Source organism: Geotrypetes seraphini, chromosome 17 (assembly GCF_902459505.1).
Source record: "Geotrypetes seraphini chromosome 17, aGeoSer1.1, whole genome shotgun sequence".
In the NCBI taxonomy this organism is placed as follows: domain Eukaryota; kingdom Metazoa; phylum Chordata; class Amphibia; order Gymnophiona; family Dermophiidae; genus Geotrypetes; species Geotrypetes seraphini.
In genome coordinates, this window is record NC_047100.1 from 8,130,725 (window position 1) to 8,158,620 (window position 27,896).

The window sequence follows — 27,896 nt, forward strand, 5'->3', positions numbered from 1 at the left end:
AATACTTTTTATCGGATTGGGGACCATATAATATGCACATATATAAAGAGTACGTCTCATACCTGTGTGCTAGTGGCACATCTCACGTGCATCTAGGGCTGCCGATTGCATATGTCCCTCTGAGGCACTATAGAAAAAAAGCATATATGTCTTGCATTTTCACTTTTGCTCGTTCTCTTATGACCATGTGCCATTGAGGCGCAACACAAGGCACGCCTAGGACCGACGCTCATGCGTCCCTGCAACATACCTATTCTGTGCACGTGTCAGTCACTTTCTCCTACTGGTACTCGTGTTCACTTTAAGAGCCGCTAAATGCAATTCTATAAATGGTGCCTAACTTACGATTGATCTGCGCTAAGCGCCGCATTCCTAGGTGCCTAAGTGCCATTTTTAGAATCGGGCCTTTTATGTGTAAGAAATTTATGCAAAGCCGTTATTTATATGCAGAATAATATTATGCAGTGGTAGATTGGGGGGGGGGAGGGGGGAGCCTGGCATCCCTCCTGCTGTCAAATGGTTTTGAGGTGCGGGGGGGGGGGAGATTTGGGGGTGCCAGACTTCATTCTTTTCATCTAGCTGCCGCCTATGACTGGAATAAATGATCTGAGTTTGCCGGCCAAGCCCCTTCCCTTCCCTTGTCCCTTGTTTAAAAGCAGACTGAAACCCACCTTTTTGATATAGCTTTCAATCCTTAACCCTACTCTTCTGCCCTCCAACCCAACCAGCAGATTAACCGTTCCCCTTTAACTGCATCCATGATGTCTGTCTGTCTTGTCAGTTTAGATTGTAAAGTCTTTCGATCAGGAACTGCCCTCGTCTTTGCGACTCTGTACAGCACTGCGTACGTCTGGTAGCGCTATAGAAATAATTCATAGTAGTGGTGTGAAGAGTTTCAGTCTTTGGGAAGCAGAGTCGAGACTGCGATGTCATAGTGGCTCATTCCACCAATAAGAGCCAACCTCATCAGTGATGACACAATGCCATGATTGTCCTGTACTCCCCTCTAACCCAGCCAGCAGATTAACCTTCTCTGTCTTGTCAGTTTAGATTATAAGCTCTTTTGAGCAGGGACTGTCTTCTTTCTGACTCTGTACAACGCCAAGTATGTCTGATAGCTAGAAAATTTCTCAATCCTTCTTCTTTAAAGATTTTAATCCATTCATTCATCATAGCCAAAATCGACTACTGTAATGCCCTATTTTTAAATATCAGCCAAAAAGAAAAAAGAAGACTCCAAATCATTCAGAACACGGCCATAAAACTAATCTATAACGCAAAAAAATTTGATCACGTCTCCCCATTGTTAATAGACGCGCATTGGTTACCAATTAACCATAGGATCCTCTACAAACTGATGTTCCTAATCTTTAAGTTCCTCACATTCAGTGAACCACAATTTATTTTGAAATCACTTATCCCATACAAACCCCAAAGATCTTTGCGCTCATCCAACCAAAATTTACTAACTGTGCCTTCTTTAAAAATCATTGGAACGAGAAGAGCTGATATGTTTACTGTTGCAGGTCCACAATGGTGGAATTCCCTTCCCCACTATATTAGAATAGAAAGTGATATCCTAATATTCAAAAAGCTTTTAAAATCCCATTTATTTAAGGACGCCTTCGATCTATAATTTAACTTATGGACGCCATTAACTAATTTTTAATCCTCTAAATTGTTGATTTGGCTCAAACAAATATGCAAGAAGTACTTTGAATAAATTTTTACCCTACCTTCCGTTCTTCCCTGTTTTTTTGTTTTTTTTCCTTTTCCCTATTGTAACTTTACCCTCCTTTCCTATCTCTCATGTGAGTCACAATTTGATTTTATTGTAATTAGGTTAAAGTTTCTTTATTATATTATGTACATCGCCTAGAACTCTGAAATAGGCGATTCATCAAATGTGAAATAAAACTTGAAACTTGAAAATGACACGGTGGCTGTTACCCGTGGCTAGCCGCGGGTAACCCGCCAAAACGGTGGGGAAAAAACTGTGTTCACCATGGCTGGTGAATGGCCCTGTCCTCGCAGTTAAGGGAGGGAACGCGTTGCATCAGAAACGACCTTTCCGGCAGCCATATGCAACTTCAACGCTCTGGCTGTTCTGTAGGAAACCAATTTAGAAATCGACGGCCGAAGGTAAGGGGCAGGGAGGTTTGTCGACACAGTTGTGCTCTGCAAGCAAGAAACACTCCTTCTGCCTGTCGGACCGGGGCCTGTTGTCCGGGGGGGGGGGGGGGTGTGTGAAAGTGCCACGAAGGTAAGGGAAAGGGAGGGAGAAAGGGAGGAAAGGTGGGGTGGAGAGGAACAGGCGCTGCAGGGACGGGGGGAAGAGAGAGTGAAGAGGAGTAGACGCTGAAGGGACATGGGGAAGAGAGAGTGAGGAGAAGATGCTGGCAGGGAAGACAGATGCCAGACTATGGGGGTAGCGGAGGGAAGAAGATGGGTGCCAGACCAATTGGGGGGGGAAAGAGAGGCACAGTAACAGAGCAAATGGAAGATGCAGAGAGAAAAGATACAGGGATGGAAGGAATTGAATGAGAAGATGAGGAAAGCAGAAACCAGACAAAAGGTAGAAAAAAAAAAATTCTATTTTTCTTTATTTTGCTTTAGGACAAAGTAGTATATTAGTTGTTGATAAAAATTTATAAAGAAAGCCCTGCCAGCTGAACATCTCTTTCTCTAGGTTCAGCAGCCAGAACGTTGATTTATAAGGAAGGAATATGCAAAATATTGCAGTACTGAGGGCTTGTTGGATGCTGCGGGGACGGGGCGGTGAAGGGGACGGTGGTCCGGGGACGGGGCAGTGACAGGGACAGATTCCCCCCCCCCCCCGTGTCCCCCCCCCCCGTGTCATTCTCTACTGGTAGTGCTATAGAAATAAATTCATAGTAGTGGTAATAACATTCTGGCAGATGTAGGCTGACACACAGTAGCAGCTACCCTCAACGCAGAAACTCGCGAGCGTGCGTTCAGTAGATTTAACCCGATTAGTGCACAAGCTCTGCGTGCTTCAAATTTTCAAGTGATTAGTGTACTGCCGTCTGCATTAGAAACCATGGGCACCAGGCTGCGACACACAGCTTTCTGTATCAGCCCCTCAATTAGAAAGAGCGTGGAGCTTTGTCGGGCTACACTTCCAGTTGTGTGCGTTACCAGAGCCCAGAGTGCAACAGCGGCTCCGATCATGTATGTTCTGCCGGGGAAAGAGGAGGGAGTGTAGGGGGAACCTGCAGGATTTGGGAAGACAAGAGCCTTGAAATAAGCTTGCGGTAGGGGGATAGGGGGACCCTGATGGGTTTCAGACTGTGCTGATAAGGAGGGCTCCCGGAATTGGTGGCGACTAATTTTGGAGTCCTGTGGACTTTGGTGTAAGAGATTTAGAGATTTGGGAGGGGTACGAGGGAAATTCTGAGAACCCGAAGGGGCTCCGAAAGATCTTCAAATTTTAATGCTATAGAAATAATTCATAGTAGCGGTAGCAATGTATGCGAGGGGAAAGGGGAAGCTCTGGTCTGAGGAAGGGGGGAAGGAGAACTTTTAGGCTGAACGTCTAAGGCTTCTCCGATATGCTGCAGTGGTTTTCTCGTCTGGCTGAGCAATTAACTATTCACATTTTATGCTGTTGCTTTTGAATGAGATCATCCTGCTGTCTTATAAATGAGTATTTGTATTATTCTTTAGGCTATTGCCAAGTTCTTGTGACCTGGGTTGGCCACTGTTAGAAACAAGATACCGGGCTTGATGTACCTTCGTTCTGTCCCAATACGCCCGTTCTTATGTTCCTTTTCCACTTGAGAAACATGTCGAGAGTACAGCTTTTTCAATAATACCCTTGTTGCTATATGAAGAGATGGTTTGGCGTCTTCAAGAGAAAATGATCATTATTCTGTCAGGAAAACTGATTTTGCCAGTCTCACTTAGGTCAGTTGGAGAGGAACTGAAGCCCAGGAGGAACTCCCATCTGGTGCCATCAGGTTCCAGCGGATGAACAGAAAACCCCATAAAGGCATTTGTTTACTTCCCTTTGAGCTGTGAAGCTGGTCAGGTAGTAACAGAAACTGTTGCACATTCCTCTGGGTTTCAGGGTGGCTCTCGCCTGCCTGGGATTTTCTCTAACCAAAATGCTTGATAGGAGGCAAACCTGCACGGATCACGGATGACTAGTTTTGTAAACAATAAATGTGTGTTCCTCATTCTTGCTGGGTGAGACCGATTTTCCAAATGCTATTTTTAATGGTATTCAAGGTGGAAGTTGAGAGAAGGTGCTTAGCGAACAAAACAAAGGATTTATTTTTTTGATCCAGAATTTTATTCCTGCTCCTGTGGATCACCGGCTAAATCAGAAAAAGAACCTGGGGTCTGAAGCTTCCATTTCCCTGTTTTGTATCATCCTCCTCAGCTACAATCGTGGGTCAGGAGAAGCCGTATGCCAGTTCTCTTCCTGGAACCCTGTAGTTTGGCCACTCGAAGACACCTTTTAGTGAAGGAAAAAAATGGAACTAAATTCTGTGCGGGTGCCAAGAAAAATAAGCACTAAGACTTAACTCGTAGGCACCACTGAGCGTGATTGTCAATTATCCACTAGGCGCCATCTATAGAATCACGCCTAGCGGTGTCTAAATGGTTTTAGGCGCTAGTAAGCATTGAAAGCTGAGCTACTCTGCCATTTAGGCCAAGGTTTTCTTGGGCTCAATGAGTGCGCCTATATTAAACCACGCCCAAAATCCACCCTCTAACTACATCTACTTTCTGGTAGGCACTTTATTTATATACTTCGATTTCTATCCCGTTCTCCCAGGAGCTCAGAACGGGTTACAAAAGGACACTCGCAACGAATTACAAGACGACACATTCACGGTAGCAAGGATAAGTTAGGTAGAAGGCATTCGCAGTAGATCTGCAAAAGAAGTCACAGCAATTGAGAAAGACTGGTTGCAGAACAGGAGTTCACAGGAAAAAGGAGACTGGAGGAGTCCATTGGCTGGTGTCCGATCAGCTGAAGAGGAAGGTCTTCACTGCTTTTCAAAAGGCCATCAACAAGTCCTGAGATCTTATTTGTGCAAGCAGTTAGTTCCATAGATGAGGGATAAAATGGCAGTACGAGCGCTTATGTGCGGTTTCCATTTGGCGAGATTTTCTTGGGGGGATACATAGTCTCTCAGCTTCGGAGTGCAGGGGGCGTGTGGGGGTGTACTGATGCAGCTTCGATGTGATGTAGGCGGGGGTGATGAAGTGGAATCTTTTGTACGCCTTTACAAAGGCCTTGAATATGAAGCATTTGTTGACAGGTAGCCAGTGTTCTGCGTGGATAGCTGGGGAGTTGAGGTTGTATAGGAGGTAGATTGCAGAGTTTTGGACTCGTTGGAGGCATTTAATTTCTCTGGTGGTAATTTCATTATATATGGAGTTACAGTAGTCTATCCTAGAGATTACATAGGCATAGAGGAGTTGGACAAGGTCTGGTTTAGAGATGTACGGTTTGATCCTTCTTAGTTGGCACAGATAGTAAAAAGAGGTGGAAAACCACCTGCGAGGCATGGGCTGAGAGGGTCAGGTGGCCATCCAGTATTACACCAAGGCTGCGTACTTGGCTGTCAGGAGGGTGGAGTCCCAAGATAGTGTTGGGCAGGTGAAGCTGGTGTCTGGTAGACAACTACGGGTATATGCCTAACTCGAAGTGGTAGGCATGTACTGAGTTAGGTGGCTATCAGATAATTTTATTAAGTTATGCTCCCAGATTGGCTAAGCACGCTGATCTAGGTGTCTAACTTTCCAATCTAATCTAGTCTAGTCTTCAATTTATATACCGGGTCATCTCCCAACGGAGCTCGACTCAGCTCACATGTAATTAATAATAATAATAATTTTATTTCTTATATACCGCTAAATCCGTTAGGTTCGAAGCGGTTTACATAGAAATATACATTGAGGAAACAATAAAAATAGGATAAATAAAGAAAAGGTACTTAGAAATTCCCTTACTGTCCCGAAGGCTCACAATCTAACTAATTAAGACTAGAGTACATAAGAAAGAGAGCCCAGAGAAATTCTATAAACCGTCTCAATTGCGGGCAGAGGTGGGCGTCCTACTGCTGTCTAACCAGCCAATCGGGATGCACATTTTCTATTAAAACCCCCCCCAAAGGCAGACCACCTACACTATAGGCATCTGTCACAGATGTAGGAAGGCGCCTAGGGATGCTTTAAGCTCACCCAGAGCTGGGCGTGGGCACGGTTTGGCCTTGGACAAACTTAAGCGGCCCTAGGCGTCTCCCTCGGGCCACGATGGATGCCTAAAATGTAGGCCATTAAAATACTGACCTACGTTTCTAAAGGACACGGCCCCCAAGCTGAACGCGGCAAGCAAATCTCCCTGCCACAACCAGCTGAGCGACCACAACAGGAGGGATGCCCAATTCTTTGTCACCATCCCCAAACTCCCCCCCCCCCGACACTATCCATGACAGGAGGAATGCCCAATCCCTCCCGCTGCTACCCACAAACCACCACCCAACACTGTCCACAGCAGGAGGGATGCCCACCCTGTCCTGCTAGCAGGCCCCCAAACCCATGACACCACTCCCCCAGGCACCCCCCCCCAAACCTGGACAAACTGCCAAGTTTTAGAAATCCCTCTGGACACCCGGACAGTCCTCTATGGACAAAAGTAGTACCTGCAAATAATACATGCCAGCTGCTTTGGCAATACCCACAGAAAGGTGGTATATCGAATCCATATATAGAAAGACAATTAAATTTTTTAATTTACATGGCAAGCTGTTTTGGGACGATTCGCTTCTTACTCCAACTATAGGATCTACACAAATATCTCTATGGCTGAACCGCGTTAACACAGAGAATTTTGCTATGAGATGCAGCGGGATGTGCCCCTGTGCTTGCCCCTAAAGAAGACCACGAAACAGGGTACCTTGTAGGGCAATCAGCCAAGGCACCCCTGAATGAAACATTGGAATTCGCAAACTTTTGAGATAAGTTCCCTTTCAAATTGATTGATTGATTATGCAGAGTTGGGTGCTTCTCTTTTTTGTTCACTATGAAACATGGGTTCAGTGATTGATATGTTCGATATGAATTTTTGATCTCTTTTTATATTTGCACTTTTCACACCTGGATTTAAATTAACATATATGCACATATTTGATTTTTTTTAAAAACACACTTGGTTTGGCGCTAAACGATGTTTGTGGAGAGACCCGGCAGTGCGCTGCATTGTGGACAACCCCTGGTGAATCTCTTAAATAAATGGAGGTTCCCGCAGACTGATTTGCTTCCCGAGTGTAAACACACAAAAAACATCAAGTTGTATCTCTGTATATAACGTCGTGCGTCCAGGGTGAAGAGCGCAAGAAATATTTTGAGATACTGGAACAGGTCTTTTTGCAATTGAACCCTGCTATTACCATCGATGGATCCACGATACTTTGGGAAACCTGGATGCAAGCAGGTATTAGAACCCTGCAAGATGCTATGTGTGAAGGACGTTTGTTAATTTTTCAGACTTTGCAACAGAAATGTGCTTTACCATTCTCACAATGTTTTACATGGCTACAACTCCAGCATGCTATTAAGGCCGGTTTTTCATCGCTTAATACTCTGAAGGGACAACCAAGTTTGCTCGTTATATGCTTTACTGTGGGGTTTCAAGGTCATGAAGCTTCTAGCTCAGGGATCTCAAAGTCCCTCCTTGAGGGCTGCAATCCAGTCGGGTTTTCAGGATTTCCCAATGAATATGCATTGAAAGCAGTGCATGCACATAGATCTCTTGCATATTTATTGGGGAAATCCTGAAAACCCGACTCGATTTGAGACCCCTGTTCTAGCTGGTATAAGCTTCTGTTCTCATTTTTACTTAAGAAACCCCTTTCTGGACGACAATCTCTTTGGACTAGAGAATTGCAATGTTCCGTTTCATTTGAGAATTGGAAGAAAATATGGTCTCAAAGGATACAATGCACGGCTTCTACATCATTGCGACAATCTCTTTATTTTGCGCTTCACAGAACATTATGGACGCCCGTTAAATTACAAAAAATTGGATGCTACCATCTAATGCATGTTGGAGTTGTAAGAAGATGGGTACACTTGGCCATCTTTTGTTTTATTGCCCACTGGTTCAAACAGTCTGGCAAGAAGTTTTGGAATAAAATACAATATATATTGGAAGTTCGCAAACCTTTCTCATATGGCATGGCGATAGGTGGAACATGTACTGCTTCAGCAATCTTATTGGCGGCAAACAAAGTAAGTTCTTGGAGTGGCATTACAATTAATAGTTAAAAACTGGAAAGACTTCACTCTTTTGAACTTTCACTTTTGGTGGGAAACAGTATGCCTCTTATCGTTACGAAGCCAACTTAGCTGAAAGATCTGGTCATATGGCCTCATTTAGGGATATATGGGGTCCTTTAGAGGGTTTTGTTAAGCAGTGCGCACGATTGCAGGAATGACCTACCAGACAAACGGGAGGGATGGTTGGATAGATAGCAACATGTTTTTGCTAAGATTTTCTTAGTGTATGTATACATACGTTTATGATGTATTTGTGAATTGCATTATTAGATGTCTCAATCCGTCCTCCTTTTCCTGGAGCCATATGGTAACCCTATCTGGTGGGATGCGGAAGAGGGAAGCCTGTGTGTGTGTTGCAGCTGCTACCAGCAAAAATGCTGAGGGAAAAGCAAATGCTGGAGAGGGAGAGAGATTCAGGACAAAGGGGACAGGGGAGGGGAGTTTGGAATGGTCCACCCATCTTAACTGTGGGAACCCGGATGCCGACGCGATGACGTCACACGCTTGCACGACATCATCGTGTCGGCATCCGCACATGTACGGAGGCCCATCTTGCCGCAACCCCGCTGTGACAAGGATCCAGGAGGTGCAGGGAGGAGAGACGCCGGCCAGGAGGAGAGTCGTACACGGCGGCTCACTTTGTACAGGACGCGCCTCTCGCTGCGAGAGGCACGTCCTGTAGGCAGGCAGCCGGTGTGTCACGGCACACCAGAAATCTCAGGAGGCACGCAGTTTGCAATACACTGACCCACAAGCATGAAACATCCTGGTCACGTGCGACATCCCCTTAATACACTGCCTCTATATTTATGGTGGCCTGCGGCATCTTTCATGTGAGCCCACTCTCTTACGCAGACAAGTTTCAAGTTTATTAAAAATTTGATATCGCCTATCGTACTTCTAGGCGGTTAACAATTTTTTTTAAAAAAGGAAAAAAAAAAACCCCAGCATAATGTCCAGTTGGCTTCCTCATGACAGTGATCCATCCTCCGATGCTACATGAAATCGCACACCAGGAGAAATCTATCTTGGCATCGCCCAGGATTTACCATCCGTTTTAAAAATATTATACAGGTACTTTCAGGCTCGTATGGCATGAACATTTTCACACCGACTTCATTGGTGCCATTCCCAGTGGCGTTTGCAAATTCCTGAAGGCACAAAATGATCATAATAGAATACTGTGCTGGCATGTCTCCGGCCCGAACACTAACGTCAGCTGGAAGGCTGCTCCAAAATGCTCTCGCCTAACCGTTGTTAGGGGCATACGAGGGGGTGCTGGAAAGTTCTCAGTCCAACCAACCAATTCTGAGCGTTATTTTGCCACTGGAGCTACCAAAATTCTCTGTTTTTGACATCGTTTCAGATCATCCTCTTCTTGGCTGGGCTGAGAACTTTCAGCAGCCCCTCGTATTGTGAAGACTCAATCTCTGGTAACCAGAGCTGAGATTGTGATGTCATAATGCCTCATTCCACCACTAAAAGTCATCTTCATCAGTGATGTCACAATGGCTTGATTGCCCTATACTTGGCTCACTTTTATTACATAGGAGGGGGGCTGAAACATTCTCAGCCCAACCAACCAACTTCCTAAATTCTGAGCGTTATTTTGCCACTGGAGCTGAAAAGAGCGTTATCTTATTTCGTTTCGTGCCAATTTGCAGAAAGAAAATTCTCTGTTTTGACATTGTTTCAGATCATTGGTTGAACCGTATCCACATCATCCTCTTTTTGGTTGGGCTGAGAACTTTTCAGCACCCCCCCTCGCAATTACTAGCATTTTGTAACCCATGTGTATCAATGCTAGACATGCCCTTGACCTGCCCATGTCCCCCTCCCGGGTCCACACCCCCTTGCAATTCCATATTTTGGGTTTTGTGCATACAATTAGTAGAATACCAACTACGGGCTAGATTCACAAAGCAAACCGATCGTGTACCGATCAGTTTGCGACCCCTTAGCGACCTAATTCCCCTCCGGCCCGATTCACTTACCTCTCTGCCGACCATCCTCCGATCTGTGCATGCAAATGAGGGGAGGGACATTCAAAAGTAGGGAAGGCAGAGATTCACAACACAATCAATCTGATCCGACTAGGCCGGCCGATCAACTGAAGAAGCGACTGCTGGGGACCAGTTGAAAACGTCTTTCCGACTGGAAGCCCTGCTCTCTGCCCTGCAACCTGTCCTGCCTGCTTCCCCCCCCCCCCCCCAAATGCCGCCCTGCTCAATCTTCCCCCACTCCCGAATGCCACCCTGCTCTGCCCCGAATCTCTCCTGCCCTTCCCCGGCCTTCAAGCCCGTGGTTTTAACCTGCAGGTTTACAGCGGGTTAAAACCACGCACTAAAAAACAATTTAAAAAAATGAAAGTTAAAAAAAACACAAAACAAAAACCCAGCCCCAGCTGACGGGCATGCTCAGATCATCTACAGATGGTGTGCGCATGCGCAAGGATCACACAACAGCAATCCATGCAGGCAGATGGGGGCATTCCTCCGATCGCCCCACATCTGCATATTGGGGCTTCGATCGGGCAGGTTAGTGAATCTGGCCCTAAGGGCGGTTACACACAGTAACTGCTAATTATATTTACCAATTAACACCAATTATACCCAATAAGAGTCATATCTTATAACGGTGCCTACATTTAAGAGCCACTAGGCACCCTAATTGTGGCCGCCTAAGTTCGGGATCCGTGCCTAAGTTTTTATTTTTTAATTGGCTTAATCGGCATGGTAATTGACCGTACCAATTTATAGCCAATCAAAAAAAAAAACACCTAACATTAAACAATTTATGAGTTCGGGGCTGAACTCTTAGGATGTCCCATGCCTAAGAATGCCTAATGATGCTCAGCTCAAAAAATAGGCATGATTAGTGGCGGAGAATTGTTGGGGCTGAAATGGGCATCGTTAGGCATCCAACATAGGCGCCATCAAATTAACCAAGTGAAAAGTTGGCCTAATGGAGCAGCGCCTAAGTCTAGGATGCCTTGCAACACTTAAGAGCACTTAGGCGCTGCTAGGCTTGATTCTCTAAACAGCGCCTAGGTGCCACTAAATACTGTTTATAGAACCCAGGCCTAAATGATTAATGCCAGCTACGAGGCTAATTTGCCCCCTCCCCCCCCTTTTACAAAACCGTTGCGCTGTTTTTAGCGCCAACCGCAGCAGTAACAGCTCCGATGCTCATCAGAATTCTATGCGCGTCAGAGCTGTTACCGCCGTGGCCGGTGCAAAAAAAATGTGCTACAGTTTTGTCAAAGGGAGGTTAATAACTAAGTTACATGTGTGATCCTATTCTATAACTTGTGGGCAACCCCTTTGCACACTAAGGACTAGATTCAGTAAATGGCATTCAAGACAGCGCTGAGAAAAATCCGCGTGGAGTGGTATTCTATACATGGCGCTCCAAGTTGGCCGCTATGGATAGAGTAGCAATGGGTGGGAGGATTTGTATCGACTGAAACCCAGATTGTAAGTTAAGCACCGATCCCCGGTATTCAGTAATATTACAAGCGTCTTTAGGGAACGCCCCCAACCTATCCAGGCTCCTCCCATGGCCAGACCCCCTTCTGAACTGTGCGCTATAAGATTTGCGCACAGAGCTTTACAAAATAGCGCTCGGCGAGATGCATGCGCAAATCCAAACTGTTGCCAATTAGCGTCAATAATTGTTAGCGCTGAAGGATTGGTGCTAAGTGGCTCGTTCACGTCTCAGAGCAGAGCACAATTTTGCACATGGAAGCTTGCAAGCCATTTATAGAATCTGGGGGGGGGGAGCATAGAATTAAACACGCAAGAATACAAAAGGAGAGAAATCCAGAATAGAAAAATCAGTTTAAATCCATTTACAGATGTCTCATTCCAGCCTAATTCTGTTGTCTTCATTGGGAATGTCTGAAGCCATTGCAAGGAGCTTGCAGTTCAATATCAATACCAAAACTGACACCTGTGGGATCAGGATTTGTGTTGTCTAATGTGTAGTTTTTAGCTTTTTTATCGCCTGTAATTTCCTGGCATGTCCAGCTTCTTTTTATATGTAATCCACTTAGATCTGCAAGATGAGACTATAAACTCTGAATTATTATTATATTAGAGATTTCTATTCCGCCATTGCCTTGCGGTTCAAGGCGGATTACAAAAGAATTACAAAAAAACGTATTACAAGAAGATGATATCTGGTAATTTCTAGAGGAGATAAGAGTAGATGAGGTTGCTTTTTTGGGAATTGGGAAGATTTGTGTATGTCTCCATCCATTTCCAACCCCCTGTTGGGATCAAGGCTGACCATTAGAGAATGACACAGGGACAAATTTTTCCTGTCCCAGTTGAGTTCTTTTCCTGTCCCATTCCTGCAAGCTCTGTCCTCATCTGCGCAAGCCTCAAATACTTTAAAAGCATAAAATGTTCGAGGCTTGTGCGGTTAAGGCAGGGAATGGGGCAGGGACAGGACAGGGAAATTAAGTTCCTGCGGGGACGGCAACAAGTTTGTCCCCAAGTCATTTTCCAGTCTCCGCAACGGGTGGCAACATCCACAGATGTCACTACCAAGCACCAACCATTGAGCACTGCTGGGTTTTGTGCAGTAGCCCAGTTAATGTTCATGTGGGCTGCAAATCCATTCGGTCCTTTGGGAACGTGGCTGGGAGCAGCATTCCAGATTCCAACCTCGGATCCAAGCTGCTCGTTTTCTCGTCCTGAAGCCGGCATTGATCCACCCGACCCTGCAAACCCACGGTCGTTTCGGATTTTATCAGTCTCCTTACCAGGAACTTGGCACCTGCCCTAATCCAGCACGGCAGTGGTCGACTAGCGCGCCGCAGTTCATTCACGAGTCCGTGCAAGTCCTCAAACAAACGGTACTTGCGGACAGCCCGCAGAGGCCCTGGGATGTCTTGCTTTTCGCATAATCCTTCAAAATAAACCAGCGTGTAATCTCCCAGTCTCTCCTTCTGCGCCTCCTCCTTCAGATCGCTGTGAAGGCACGCCATGGCGGCACTGAACAGGTCATGAGAATCTCTCCACAGGTTGCCACGCACATCCCTTCTCTCCCACAGGTCATACATTCTTCTGCTACCCTTGGTCCAAACAATTATGACTTTACCCTTTTCGGTCTTCACCAGCTCTCTCTTGCTGTAGATCCAGGGGACGATGCCAATCTGAGCCACTTTCCCCACATCCCAGAGATCCAGAATGACTTCACAACCCAAAACGCTGTGTAGGAAGTCAGCAAAGGCACAGATTAGAAATTTGTACTCTTCGGAATCTAAGGAATAGATCAACAGTACCGTCCGCCGCCAGAGAGGAGCTGTAGAGCAGAAAAGGAGACATTATCAACACACAAGGGATCTCCAGTCCTATTGACTAATCACAGGTAAAATGTCCTTAGTTTGGACTGCAAGGCTTTCCATATTTGGGGTATTTTATAACAGAAAAAACCCTCCAATATAGAATTATATACAAACCCTAAAAAAAATTTACATAAATTATTTTGTTGTACTCGTATCATACAGTTGCATCAGCCCAAACATTCAGGTTACGGTAGCCAACTGTTTCAATTTACTCATTAAACAAAATCATAAAAAAACAACTGAAACCTATTCTTATAGAAATATTTCAAAAACTGAGCAATACCAGTTCACCAATAGCATTGTCAAAGTACTTATCTGTATGGTGATAGAAAATTCTTATGGAATTGTTTTTATTTACTTAGGGCTCCTTCTACAAAGCTAATTGTTCCGACGCCCATAAGGATTTAATAGGTACTGGAGCATTTACCGCACAGCAGCCACTACCACGGCTTGGTAAAAAACATAGGGTTAGTCTTTTTATGTTTTCATCTTTTTTTGTTAGTCCCCAACATCAATCAAGGTGATTTTTTTTTTTTTTTAACCCTGCTAAGCTAACTGCTTTCACCACATTCTCTGGCAACAAACTCCAGAGGTTATATGTTGAGTGAAGAAATATTTTCTCTTGTTTGTTTTAAATCTACCACCTCATCGCATGCCCTCTACTCCTAGTATTTCTAGAAAGTAGAAACAAGCAATTCATATCTACTCTTTCCACTCCACTGATATTGAACTGGTATTGCTCACACAAATCACACCACACATGACACATACCACATGCACAGACAACTCCTACACAACACACGACACACACTTTCTGCCCTGGGACCCTACATGTCTAACACTGGCACTGGTCCTATCTCCCCATTTGCTCTACCATTTCTGTATTTATTGAGGTGCTCTTTCATTTCCCTGATTGTTCAGCCCTCAACGTTGCATCAGTGTGATATCAATGGCCGTGAGAGTGATGCAGCTGTACAGGGCGCAGATATGGAGGGACAGAAGAAATGCTCCCTGCCTACGTCTCCTCTCATTGGCAGTGGCATTGCGGGCAGGGTAGGGAGAACCAGTGAGTAAGTCACACAGGGTGCAACCATATCTCAGTTCAGTCCAGGGAGCCATCTCTCACTTTTGTCTCTAAATAGATAAGTCATCCTTTTCATGGTTATATTTATAAACCTGTGTGTTTCAAAGGAAAGGAGAGAAATCAGTCAGTGTTTCACCTCTGAACATCTTCTGGACGCATCGGTAATTCAGCAGTAGGAAGAATAACACCACCAATATCCCCAGCAGGAAGCATAAGACCATGAGTCCAAGACGCCTGTTCGAAACTAAAAGTGAAAGCATTAGAAAGAAAAAATAAAATAAATACCCATGATCCTTTCTGTTCACATTAACAAGCACAGTCATGACACACAGAGGACACCATGAGAACATCTAGAGACATCCAACTGCTGGGACTATGGTTTAGAGCAGAAATTCCCAAACCTGTGGTGAAGATGTCCAACCAGCTAGGGTTTTTTTTTTTCCCCCCCAGGCTATTTGTGATGAATACTCATGAGTTTTTGCATACAGATCTCCGAGAGGCATATTCATTGCAGATATGCTAAAGACCTGACTGGCAGAGGGTCCATCAGGACAAGTGCAGGAACCACCAGCTTTGTCCGACCCTCTTCTCTACACCAGTATAAGAAATCAGAGCACCATACAACGAAGAGAGGCCAAACAGCACGGAGATTAGCAATGGTTGTTGCAGCATTCTTCCCACTTTCAATTACCCCTCTCACTTCACATGGAACGGCCTCTTCCCCCGAGGTTTCTGGAGGAAAAGTGCATTAGATATGGAGATCATCAACTGCTACACTCAGGGATCAACAACAGGAAAGGGTTCAATCTAATAGGATCTGCCGGGTACATCCAACAGACCTTGATGAAAAGGAGAAAGGGATTGGGACTTGTATACTGCCTTTTTGTAGTCATACAACCATACTCAATGTGGTTTTCATACAGGTACTTTAAGCATTTTTCCTGGTGGGCTCATAATCTTATCTAATGTACCTGAGGCTGTGGAGGATTAAGTAACTTGCCCAGGGTCACAAGGAGCAACATGGGGTTTGAACCCACAACCTCAGGGTGTTTAGGCTATCTCTAATCACTACATCACACTCTCCTCCAGAGGACTTGATATGCTGCCTTTCTTCAATCAGATACTTATTTTGTACCAGGGCAATAGAGGGTTAAGTCATTTGTCCAGAGTCACAAGGAACTGCAGTGGGGATCAAACCCAGTTTCCCCAGTTCACTGCACAAACCACTAGGCTACTCTGCCACTGCCCTGTTGGGACAGGATGCTGGATTCTAGTGTAATTATCTGGCCTAGTCTTTCCATCACAAACCTCCACCCTTATTTTTTAAATAATCCTGCTGTGGTCACACACTGTTAAAATCACAAAACCAATTCAACACTCACAGTCTGGGCAGATAAGGTGTTTAGTCGCGTAAAGGACATCCGAGCGCCATACCTGTCAACAAAAACATATGAATCACAGATAATTAAAATTAACCACCCAAAAAGCTGTTTACATTAACTTAAAAATAAGAGAGCAAGGCCCGGACCGGCTTTTTCTGCACTTGGATCAGACAGTCAAAATTACACTCCCCCCCCCTTACACACACACAACTTTCTTTAGTTATAACAGAGGGAGGAAGGGTTGTGTGGAGTTTCGGTTCTCTTCAAGATCTGCCAAGGATCTCCCCCCCAGACTCTCCCCTCCGAAAATGCTTATTACATGTGTATTTCAAGTGTCCATGGAAGAGTAACGACATCAGAAAGGACTGGGAGATTTCAGGATGGGATTGAACTCATTTAAATAAAGCACATAGGTCCAGGTTCTATAAACGGCGCCGGTGGCAGCAGCTACCATAAAAACGGCCACCCATTGACTGTCTTATCATGTGATGGCGCCATTTATAGAACTGTGGCTTTGGGAAAGGCAGGTGCCAGAAATACAGTATAGGCCGGGGTTTTCAAGGCCTACTTGCTTTTCATGCGATTCACACCTAACGCCACTTCCAGCATTAGCCACGCCTACTGTGGTGTTAGGCCTTATAAAGTGCCTCCATGGGCACGATGCAGGTGCTGTTTTTAAAGGCGCTGGTTGGTGCCTACATTTTTATGGGCCATATTCCAAAAACAAGTCATTCATGAAGTGTTTTTTACTAGGGCAAGATTTAACTGAGATGTTCGGAGAGAGGTTTTACTTTTTTAGCAGCATCACATTCAATATTTATCTTTATTTATTTTAATTTTCTATACTTTTCTCCCAGGGGAACTCAGAACGGTTTACATGAATTTATTCAGGTACTCGAAGCATTTTTCCCTGTCTTTCCCCGTGGGCTCACACTCTATCTAATGTACCTGGGGGGATTAAATGACTTGGCCAGGGTCACAAGGAGCAGGGTGGGTTTGAACCCACAACCTCAGGGTGTTGAGTCTGTAGCTTTAACCACTGCACCACTCTTGAAATCATAATGTAGTAAAAGTGAGCCAAGTCAAGCCATTGTGACATCACTGATGAGGTTGGCTCTTATTGGTGGAATGAGGCATTATGATGTCACAATACCAGCTCAGGTTATCTAAGGCTGAAACTCTTCACACTATTTATTTATTCAATTTTCGATATCATTCTGCCAGGGGAGCTCAGAACGGTTTACATGAATTTATTCAGGTATTCGAAGCATTTTTCCCTGTCTTTCCCCGTGGGCTCACACTATCTAATGTACCTGGGGCAATGGGGGGGGGGGGATTAAGCGACTTGCCCAGGGTCACAAGGAGCAGGGTGGGTTTGAACCCACAACCTCAGGGTGCCGAGGCTGTAGCTTTAACCACTGCAAAACAAAGAAAACCAACAGAGCCTGCAGTGAAAATGCAAAAACAAAACCAAAACAGCACTGCAGGACAACGTACAGGGTGCAGGAATTTATTTATAATATAAAAAAAATCTTAACATATACAGCATAACATTAATAAACATATCCAAAAAACTGGTCCTAATATACAAAATGGTCTGGTCCATTTGTCCTTCAGTTCTGTTTTGGTTTTGCTATAACCACCGCACCACACTCTCCCCCCTTAGCTTTTTTTTTCAGTATTAAATCATCATCAAGAATGTGACATCATCCACCCATGCTCAGAGGCCCTCCAGACGCGACCAGATGTTTCTAAAACCCGGACAAACTGCTGGGTTTTGGAAAGTCTGGGTTTCCCCGGACGTCTGGTAACCCTACACTTTATGGGTCTGCCTTCCAGAAACATCCAAACTTTTTTTTTTTTTTTTTTGAAACAGCTATACTGTCAGCCTTGACCAAATCCTTTGGCAACAAAGCCTGTGCAATATTAGGGGAGACGCATGCTGAGGAGGAGGAAGATGGAGAGACAGAAGGAAAGTGATAGGTTGGATGAATGAATGAATGCGCACAGACAGCTTCTCTACCTGCACACAACTTCCTATGGCTCGAAAGGGTACAATGAGGTGAAATTCTTCTGGACTTGAAACATCTTTCTGTGAAAATAAAATGGCATTATTAGAAAGGGTTATTATCCTCTTTCAAGATCCTTCCTCGTCACTATACAGATCTATCATTGCTCTGATTCTGACTATAAACAGATTTGCAAATACACTATTTCCACCAAGTGATGGCATATAAGATTCTGACTCTGCCACAGGAAGAAACAGAAACAGTAGACTTTGAAGTTTGGCTCCCGACAGTGGCGTAGCGAGGGTGATTGGCACCCCTCCCCTCTCTCTTTGCCCCCCCCCCCGCCATGAAGGCCCCCCTCTTCTCTTCCCCTGTGATGCGCATGCTCAGAGTCCCTCCAGGTGTGGCCCCAAGCTCATGGAAGAAGAGTTGAGGTTTATGTGGGGGAGGGGCTGGGGCGGAACTGTGTGGGGCCACGTGTTCTCCTTTTTTATGACTAAATCTGGTAACCCTAACACAAATATTTGCATCATCGCATTCCCTGTAGGTTCCTCTTTATATAACTCCACTTCCATCCAGCCTCAAGCTGTATCTGAAATGACCCCCACCCTAGGGTTACCATATGGCTCCAGATAAAGGAGGACGGATTGAGACATCTGGGTTTTACTTCTACTGAAAACAATGGAAGTAAAATCCGGATGTCTTAATCCATCCTCCTTTTTCTGGAGCCATATGGTAACCCTACTCCCCCCTTCGCAAGCCCCATACCCGTCTAACTGTGTAAACCGGGCTGCTGGAATCACAGTGGTGAGCCTTCGGTGTGCATGCCGCTGCACTGAAGGATGCTGGGATACGGGAGTTGAAGTGCAGGAAGAGTTGCAGTGCCCGCAGCTCTGCCGTCACACTCCAGGCTGTGTCTGTGAAGAGAGGGGTACAGTGTCATTCAGGCATAGCATTGTAGTTCAAAGAGCAGAGTAAGAGCCAGGGAAGACAAGAACTCAAATCCCACCTAACAGATTGAACTATTTAGTTTCCCCAACTAATAAGTCTTTGCAAATGATCTGGTTCAAAGAAGATATATCGCATATCTAAAAATTAAATCAAGCCTTTGGAGAGAAATGTAGGAAAAAAATTAGCCCCCCAAAGCCAGAACTCTCCACTTAAATTGAAGAAACCGGTCTACGTCTAGTCCGTTCTGGGCTCTTTTGTGAGGATGGGCTAAATAAATAGCTTCAGTAGTTCTAGATACATCAGGAAATATCCCTAAAATACAGTAGGTAATCTTTCTTCTTAAAGTAATTCTTCAGAATCATAACTGTCTACCTCTGAAGATATGGAGGCAAGAAGGGTAGACCATTGAGCGATATCATCCTAGGTGGTCTCTATAAAGGCAGTTAAATTATCTCCAGGCTCCAAACTGTATATCGAGAGCATTCCTTTTTGGTTTTATAACCTGTACTTTGGCGCCATCTACTGGACTTCAGTCATATACCCCCTGAGGAAGGCTGTTCAAGCCGAAACACAGGCCATGTTGGGGTCCAGTACAAAAAGGATTAAAGGACTCTGTTAGGCTTGCTATATATTTTTTGTATACAGGTATGTTATATATGTTTTTGCTCTCTCAACTCTGGAATGATCTCCCTCTTTATTTAAGGAGTTCCTGTTCATTTCAATTTTTCCGTAAATCTTTCTTTTGAAATTTAGCTATTATCTTCTATTTATCATTTGTAAATCATTCCTTTTTTATTTAATTGCTGTAAACCGAGTCGAGCCTTCTTAGAATGATGACTCAGTATACAAAGTTAAGCTTTAGTTTAGTTTTCGCTATTTATATATTTTTAATAAATTGGTTATCCTTGTAGTTGGTTGATCGTGTCCCTTCCCTACTCCTTTTTTGGTTTATATTACTACACATGGGGTTGTTTTTTCCTTTTTTGTTGTGGGATACAGCTTTTGTATGATGCCAGGATAGGTGGGCTTGTTTCTTTATTTTCTGTGTCCCGCAGATGGTAAGACAGATCGGGATGAGCCGCAATGGGGTTTGACAGCAACTCCAGTAGCAAGGCCAGCGCCAAGCGGACCTCTAGGGTCTGTATCCCACGATGTTCAATTCATTTTACTGACACAACGCTTCAATAGGTATCATTAATAATTCATTAATAAAAGCCATATGATATCCAAATAACAGGCTCTTGGATCCAAATATCCAATTATCAACACAATTTGTCTGTGTTCCATAAATGGCAAAGACAAATCAGGTTTAATTATGCATGCTTTGTGTCGAATTCCTATCATATGCTTTGAGTCCGGTTGCTTTGTATCTCGGTGGGGGAGGGGAATACACCGTAATGTCGAAATTAGCAAGCTGGATTGTTGGTTTAATCATGGATTTGATCACGAGTGTGACTCTGCTGAAGCCATCATAATAAAACCTCTTTCGACTACTGACATGGTGTTTTGGGTTGTGTTCCAAGATTTCATCATAAAAAGCTGCCTCTGCGTAGCTGAAGTGGTGGCAAATTTCTGACTGCCCTTTTTCTAATGCCAATATTTAATCACGAAGGAGTGTAGAATTTGCATGGCGTGGCGAGTATGGCACGTCTCCCTTGTTGAGTACACAGGATAGACTTTGCAGGTCTTTATCTGCTATCATTTACCAACACAAGTCACAAACATGTGAACAATAGCTATAAAGTTTCCAAGTTCCCAAGTTTATTTAAAGCTTGTTATACCACCTAATCATATTTCTAGGCCGTGTACAATAAAATGCATATAATGTAGTTAAATGAACAGATACGGATGGCACAGGGGGCTTGTTGTACAACAAAACATTTTGGACGTCCAGAGACAAAAGGAAGAAGGGGGTAGAACCACAATCTTAAAAGAAAGGAACCTAGAACAGGAGGAGGGGGGGAAAAAAGAAACGGATCCTCAGATTGTCCTTAGGACATTTATGTTCCAAATGCATCGTTAAACAAAAAAGGTTTTAATTTGGACTTAAAATGGATTTGGTGTAGAATTCCGAAGAAAGGGGACTGTAACCGAAAAGATGTTAGAACGCATAGTGTTGATGTGCCTCAGGGAAGGAATGACAAGAAGGTTCTGTGTGACTGAGCGAAGAGACCCGAGAGGAGAGTATGGAATAAAAATTCTATTAATAAATTCTGGTGAATTACTGGGTCGAGTTTTGAATGTTAGCAAGAGGATCTTATACGCAATTCTATGTTCAATTGGCAACCAGCGAGCTTTTTTTTCAAAAGGGGTGAAGCGAGGTCAGACTTTTTTTGCCTGAAATATTATTTTAATCGAGGTATTCTGCACTGTTTGTAAACATCTGATTTCTTTTTGTGTTATGCCCTTATATAGGGCATTGCAGTGGTCGAGACAGGAAATTACAAGACAATGAATATGTTAATGGATGGATGGTGGGTTGAGAACGAATCATGCGAAGACGGTGGAAGCATTTCTGCACTACCGCGACGATTTGATTGTGGAAGGAAAATTTACCGTCGAGAATAATGCCAAGCAGTTTTAGAGTAGGAATGATCTGAACCGAGAATTTAATTTTGATGGGGCTGAGCAATGAGTCCTTTGGTAGAGAAGATCGTTAGTTTTATTGATGTTTAAAGATAGCTTGTTGGTGCTCAACCAGGCCCTGATTTTTTCCAATTTCAGATTTATAATAGTAATTTCATCAGGATTATCAAGATCGATAGGATGAATTAGCTGTACGTCATCCATGTAAGCGTACTTAGTGAAACCGATTGACTGTCCTAAAGAGGGGGGCCAAAAAAACATTGAACAGGAGTGAAGAATAGATTGACCCGTGTGGGATGCCGTAGTTATTAGGGAAAGTGTGAGGAGCTACCGTTGAAGATCACTTTAGAAGTGCATTCAGTGAAATAAGGGTTGAACCATTGTAGAACTTATCCTGATATGCCGATGTCGCGCAGACTTTTTACTAATAGCTTATGATCAATTGTGTCGAATGCTGAGGAAGAACAGAGATATGCAAGATCATAACAGAGGAGGCAGAGAGAAGATGTTGCCAATAGGGGTGGAGGAGAGAGGAAAAAAAAAGTTGGACTCATGGAGGGACAGAGAGATGTTGGTTGGGAAAGGGAATGAGGTCTGGAGGGGAGGAAGCATGCAGGAGGCAGAAAGAAAAAAATTGTTGGATGCACAGTCAGAAGAAGTGCAACCAGAAAAATGATTTTATTTTCAAATTTAGTGATCAAAATGTCAGTTTGAGAATTTATAATCTGCTGTCTATATTTTGCACTATAATTGTCTATTTTTCTATAGTTGTTACTGAAGTGACATTGCATATTTTAAAGTCATTTGCCTTGACCTCTTAAAAAAATAAAACAAATATAAATAATTAACATTTTCTCTGCATACAGTGTGCTTTGTATTTTTTTATTATGTAGTTACCATTACGAATTAAGATTATATTGTGTGTACATGAATAATGAATGGAAGAAATTGCATTACAATTGGTACTGTTATAATGGGGGTGGGGTCAGGGGGCAGAGCTTGGGCTAGGGTACTCGGTTGGTATTTGTTAGCATTTTTATTATTGGTAGACCATTTTGACTGGGTTATTTTAAAAGTAGCTTGGAAGCCAAAAAACTGTGGGCATCTCTGATCTAGATAGAAGAGAAAAACTATTTTTAAAAATCCGGTCTTTAATTGCCACTTTTAACTCTACACAAAGTCGCTGGACATGGCCACATTTTGCCAAATGGCTGCCTCAGGAGTGGATGAACGCCGGCTGGTGTGAAATCACAAGCCTCACCAAACTGATGACACAACACTATTTTTATTCCGTAAAATTTTCCAGTTCTATGCGGATAACAAAATGAGACAAATTGAACAAACACAGCAAGCTACAACATCATAATCAATATAACAAAACATATCAACCAACCATCAAATTTTTGAAAAAAATAAGTCTTCATGGGATTTTGCATCAAAGGGAAGGTTTCCAGGTCAACCATGGGCAGCATGTTGGAACTAGAGTATGATATGGAGGGGAAAAATTTGTCCCCGTGAGAATTATGTAGACCTTTCATCGTTGGCCTGAAGCGGCATAGCATTGAGGATTTACAGTGGTGTATTATAGATAATGTGGAGCAGGGCTGGGAGGGTGGTAATTTAGAAAATGTTCTAAATGTAAATGAATAGCGGCGTATTTATGAACTTGACACCATTGAACCGGGGGGGGATCTGAATGCAGAAATAGAATGGGCGTCTTTGATTGGCTAGCTCTAACCCAATAGGATGCAGGGAAAGTCAGCTGCGGTATTTGAGTGAAACAAAACACCGCCGCCATCTTGCTCTTTAAACTTATGCGCATTGGACGACAGAAAGACCGCGGTAAGTTAATTTAAAATTTTAAAGTGTTATTTCTAAGAATGTGGAGGGAAGAACATTGGGTAAATGGGTTTTTTTTTTAAAATGTTTTTTCATTTGTTATAGGGAGACCCTTGAAACATGTCGGGTCAGCCTCTCCCGGGTCATATCAGCTGTTAAGTGAAGTAGCTTTAAGAACAATTTTAGAAATAACTACAAACTATCCAAAACACAGCCCTAAGACTCATCTACTCATTGAAGAAACATGACCACATTACAGAAGCATATCTCAAATCACATTGGCTTCCAATACCAGCAAGAATACAATTTAAATTCTGACTACTATTTAAGACTTTATACGGAGTCAGTCCAAACTACCTGAACAACCGCCTCATCCACAACACTTCAACCAGACATAGGAAAAATCACACCCCCTTTCTCATACCCCCCAATTAAGGAGGTCAAACGGAAAAAAACTATATGATGGCCTCTTGGCCACTCAAGCAGCCAAACTAGACAACCAAATCGCCAATCTACTGACGGCATCCCTCGACTACAAGACTTTTAGAAAAGAAATAAAGACCATACTTTTCAAGAAAGCCCTGAAAAAAGAAATAACACCTCTCACTAAAGCTAACTACCCAAACAAATAACCATACACATTTCTTACTCTTTGAAAATGTCCAAACTTTTTTTTTCCCCCTCTCTAGTAAGTTCTTGTTGTAATATATCCTTGATAAATCTTGTGTGATATCTGCCTTGAATTGCAAGGTAATGGCGGAATAGAAATCCCTAATGTAATGTAATGAATGGTAGAATAAGAAAGTATTAAAAGGTATAAAACAAAAGATATCAAACGGTATTAAAATTAAAATCTTAAAGCCAATGATGAAGGTGCACATAATTCTTCCTGCAATAGCGGTAGAGTGATGGGGCTGAGGCCAAAAAATACCCATAAAGTGAACTTATCCTGGGATTTATGTGGATGAGGGATACTGTTTAATATTCCGGGTATAGGGAAAGATAAAAATCATCATCATTTTGCTGGATGCCTTACAGAATAGCACACAACCAGATTAGTGTACACAGTGTAATGAATGCCAATCATCAAATAATTGCTTGTTAGCACTCAATTATTGATATTAATGGGTTCATTGTTCAATTAATTTGTAGGCACATCTTCGCTTCGCACTCAAATTTGGGTGGACAGTGTAGAATCGTCCCAGCATTCATTGCATAGCAGCGCCAGTCACTCCTATATACAAACATTCAGTGCCAGGCACTATCCGGATCTGGAGATGAATATTTGGATTTTATTTAACCTCTGCAGCCAGCATTAAAAATAAATAAATTGCTGATTGTAAAAGTTAAATATTGACCAGACTGTTTATATGCAGTTTCCAATAACCTTTCATCAAGGTAACCCAGTAATAAAAGTTCAGTCTTATGCAACCTCTGCATTATTCTTTCTCCTCAGCAAAAAGACAAAAAAAAGAAAAGAATAAGGCAAACAAACGTGGAACTCTTCTTTTCAGGAAGGATCTGAGGGTGGCGAATTGTTTTCTTTATGCACAAGGAAGCATATTCCTTACCTCTGGTGTGAGGGCATTCCACATGACTGCTGTTACCACAGGAAAACTGCAGGAAAAAAGAGAAGAGACAAAGAGATTTATTCCTGCAGGGAGAGCTCGTGCTGCTGTGGCACAAGAAATGGTGGTCACCTGAGGTCACATGCCAAAGCACAGACTGGCACTGTGTCCTCCTGTATTTGTCGCCACCACTACGTCATCAAATTAACAGCTTCCAAGGACAATTTTAGAAAGCACAGGAGCAGGGACACCTCGATTTGGTAGTCTTCTGCCTCCCCCTACACATATTGACTACTGCAATATAGTACTCTTGGTTTCTGGACGTCCGGTAACCCTATCTGCATCTTATACATTCTCAACTCTCTTCCCTAGCACCAGTGGCATAATAAAGGGGAGGGGGATGCTGCCCCAGACACTGTCGGTGGTGGCACCAGCACCTCTCTGACCCGTCACACCACGTCAAGCTTGTGCCATCCCTCTCCTCTGTAGATCATCACTAGTGCGAGCTACTTCTCTTGCCTGTTCACACCAGCCTGGTACCCCTCTGAATCACTTGCCGGTCACGGGGCCAGGAAGTGAAATCAAAGGGAAATCCAATGCTGGCACCAGGAGCTTACTGCAGAAGCCACTCGTGCTGGCAAAGATTTAGAGATAAGGGGGGGGAGTGAAGGTGCAAGCATGGCATGAAGGGAACAGAGAGGTGCCATACCCCCACCAAGACGGCACCTGGGCAGTCCCCCCCTTATTACGATTCTTTTCTATTACAAAGGTGGGCAGAATTGATTGGAATTCTCTCTTTCCTCCCTCACCACATTGTTCATCCCTCTCCCCAACCTTTTATTTTTATTGTAATCCATTGATTCCCTTTCCCCATGTTCAATAGTTTTTCTTCACATTTTGACTTACTTATTTTTGGTTGTTGATTGTTTTTACCCTTATTTTTATTATTATTTTTCCCCCCCAATTTTCTCCATATGCTACAACAGCCTTACTCACTGTGACCTAAGCTGGAAATGTGCTGCAGCCTGCCTCAACTTCAAAGGTAGCTGGAAGTGGGAGAAGAAATCATTGCCCCGAGAGGGAATCAAGATGGCAACGGAGCAAGCCGCTTAGGAAGAGGATCCTGCTCCTGCCGGCAGAATAAAATATAAATCTTGCCTTTTTCAGCGCTGCTTTCCACTGATGCCGAAGCATAGAGGAAAACAGAGGAGCGATCTTCCCGCCTCCTCTGCCACTTCACTAATGCGTCAAACAGCTATTACAACTTATTGCAAACCGCTTAGATTTGCCTCTTGCTTTTATATTTGCGGTATATCAAATAAATTGAACTTGAACGTGTTACTATGTTACCTAGGCTCTGCTGACCCTAATTAAGACACATTCATCACAAGGAAGCTTGAGCACAACACACTGCAGTTACCAAATTTACATGCTTCGTGCACTTTAGTTTTTCCTCTGCTTGAACACACTTTCATTAAAAAAAAAAAAAAAAAAAATGCTTAAAGAATTATACTTGTCTCTTACCTTGAAACAAATATAAGGATTATTATCCACTTTGTCAATTCTGTAAACCTAGAATAATTAGAACAAAATCAGTGCATGAAGCTACTCTCCAGCTCAGACTACAGTGGACTGAAGGCCAAGTTAATTAAACAGAGACTACGGTAAACATGAAAACTAGCGAAGCAGTCAATGCCCAGCAGAAGCAAATACAAGCGGATCCCGCGCCTAGAAACTGACATCAGCGGGACAGCCGATGAGACGCGGGCAGCAAGTGCATAACGCTGCTCACGCAGGGAAAGTTCAAGAGATGCGGGGGAAGGGCAGGGGGGCGTAGAAGAGGGCAGGGGAGGGGCACCGCCACGCCACTGACCACATGGCTCCAGGAAAAGGAGAATGGATGGAGACATCCAGATTTTACTTCCACTGCTCTCAGTAAATGCCTTCCTCACGGGATGTACGAATACTGCCGAGGACAGGCTAAGCCCATGTAATCGAGGGTTAAAAACAGCTAAAAATAGCAGAACGCTAAGTGCAAAGCAGAGCGCGCCACGGCAGCATTCATACATCCCCTGAGGAAGGCATTTACGGATGCCGAAACTTGGATCCTAGTTGGAACAGTCTCAAGAGTCCTCTTCTAAGAGGCCATTCGTAGAATTTTCTTTACAGGTTGGACAGTTTTAAGTATACTTCCGTGTATCATGATGGACATTTATTTACAGCTGTGCTTGGGGTTTTGTGGGGTTTATTTTATAATAAAGTCTCCATTTGGTTGTTTTCCGACATCTCACTTGCCTTCTAGTATTTGTTGTTCCCTACATTTTTGAGGCAAATTCTTCTTCCTCCTTTTGTTTTCTCTTTTTTTCTGGAGCCATATGGTAACCCTAACAATATCCTTCAGTAAATCGGTCCTTACCGAATTAGATTCCATTGTGGTGGAGTTAGGAATATCCTCACACAGGGACCGAGCCATGTCATCATGTTTCTGGCAGAGGGAAGCTACTGGCTTCACAGGGCACAGGGATTTATATTTCATGGCCATCTGGTCCTTGTGGGCAGGACTGAGATCATGAAATCGTCCTGATCTCCAAAAATCAGAGCCATCTGTGAGAAAAGGGAGATAATGATACGCATAGAGTAATTACCTTCAGCATTCAAATCTTTTTCACACTGACATTTCACCAACTCTGATTGTGAACTGCAAACCGAGGTATTACGGGAAGTTATCGGTTGGCTGCTACATGTGGAAAGGGTAAATCTACTTTTAACGATGGATCCGACGCACAGCTGTGTTTCGGTGACTCTGCC

General features: G+C 43.6%; 1 protein-coding gene across 1 annotated transcript in view; it reads right to left on the bottom strand.

Annotated features, from left to right (window-relative positions):
* Positions 1-27,896, bottom strand: part of IL17RC (interleukin 17 receptor C) — a 133,025-nt gene that overhangs the window by 63,257 nt on the left and 41,872 nt on the right. Inside the window, exons 9-16 of the mRNA XM_033925993.1 lie at positions 27,505-27,692; positions 26,613-26,660; positions 25,092-25,137; positions 18,913-19,061; positions 18,159-18,227; positions 16,136-16,187; positions 14,890-14,997; positions 13,085-13,626 (exon numbers count right to left, since the gene is read on the bottom strand). Of these exons, the coding sequence (XP_033781884.1) occupies positions 13,085-13,626; positions 14,890-14,997; positions 16,136-16,187; positions 18,159-18,227; positions 18,913-19,061; positions 25,092-25,137; positions 26,613-26,660; positions 27,505-27,692 (1,202 nt within the window). The remainder of the gene's footprint in view (positions 1-13,084; positions 13,627-14,889; positions 14,998-16,135; positions 16,188-18,158; positions 18,228-18,912; positions 19,062-25,091; positions 25,138-26,612; positions 26,661-27,504; positions 27,693-27,896) is intronic.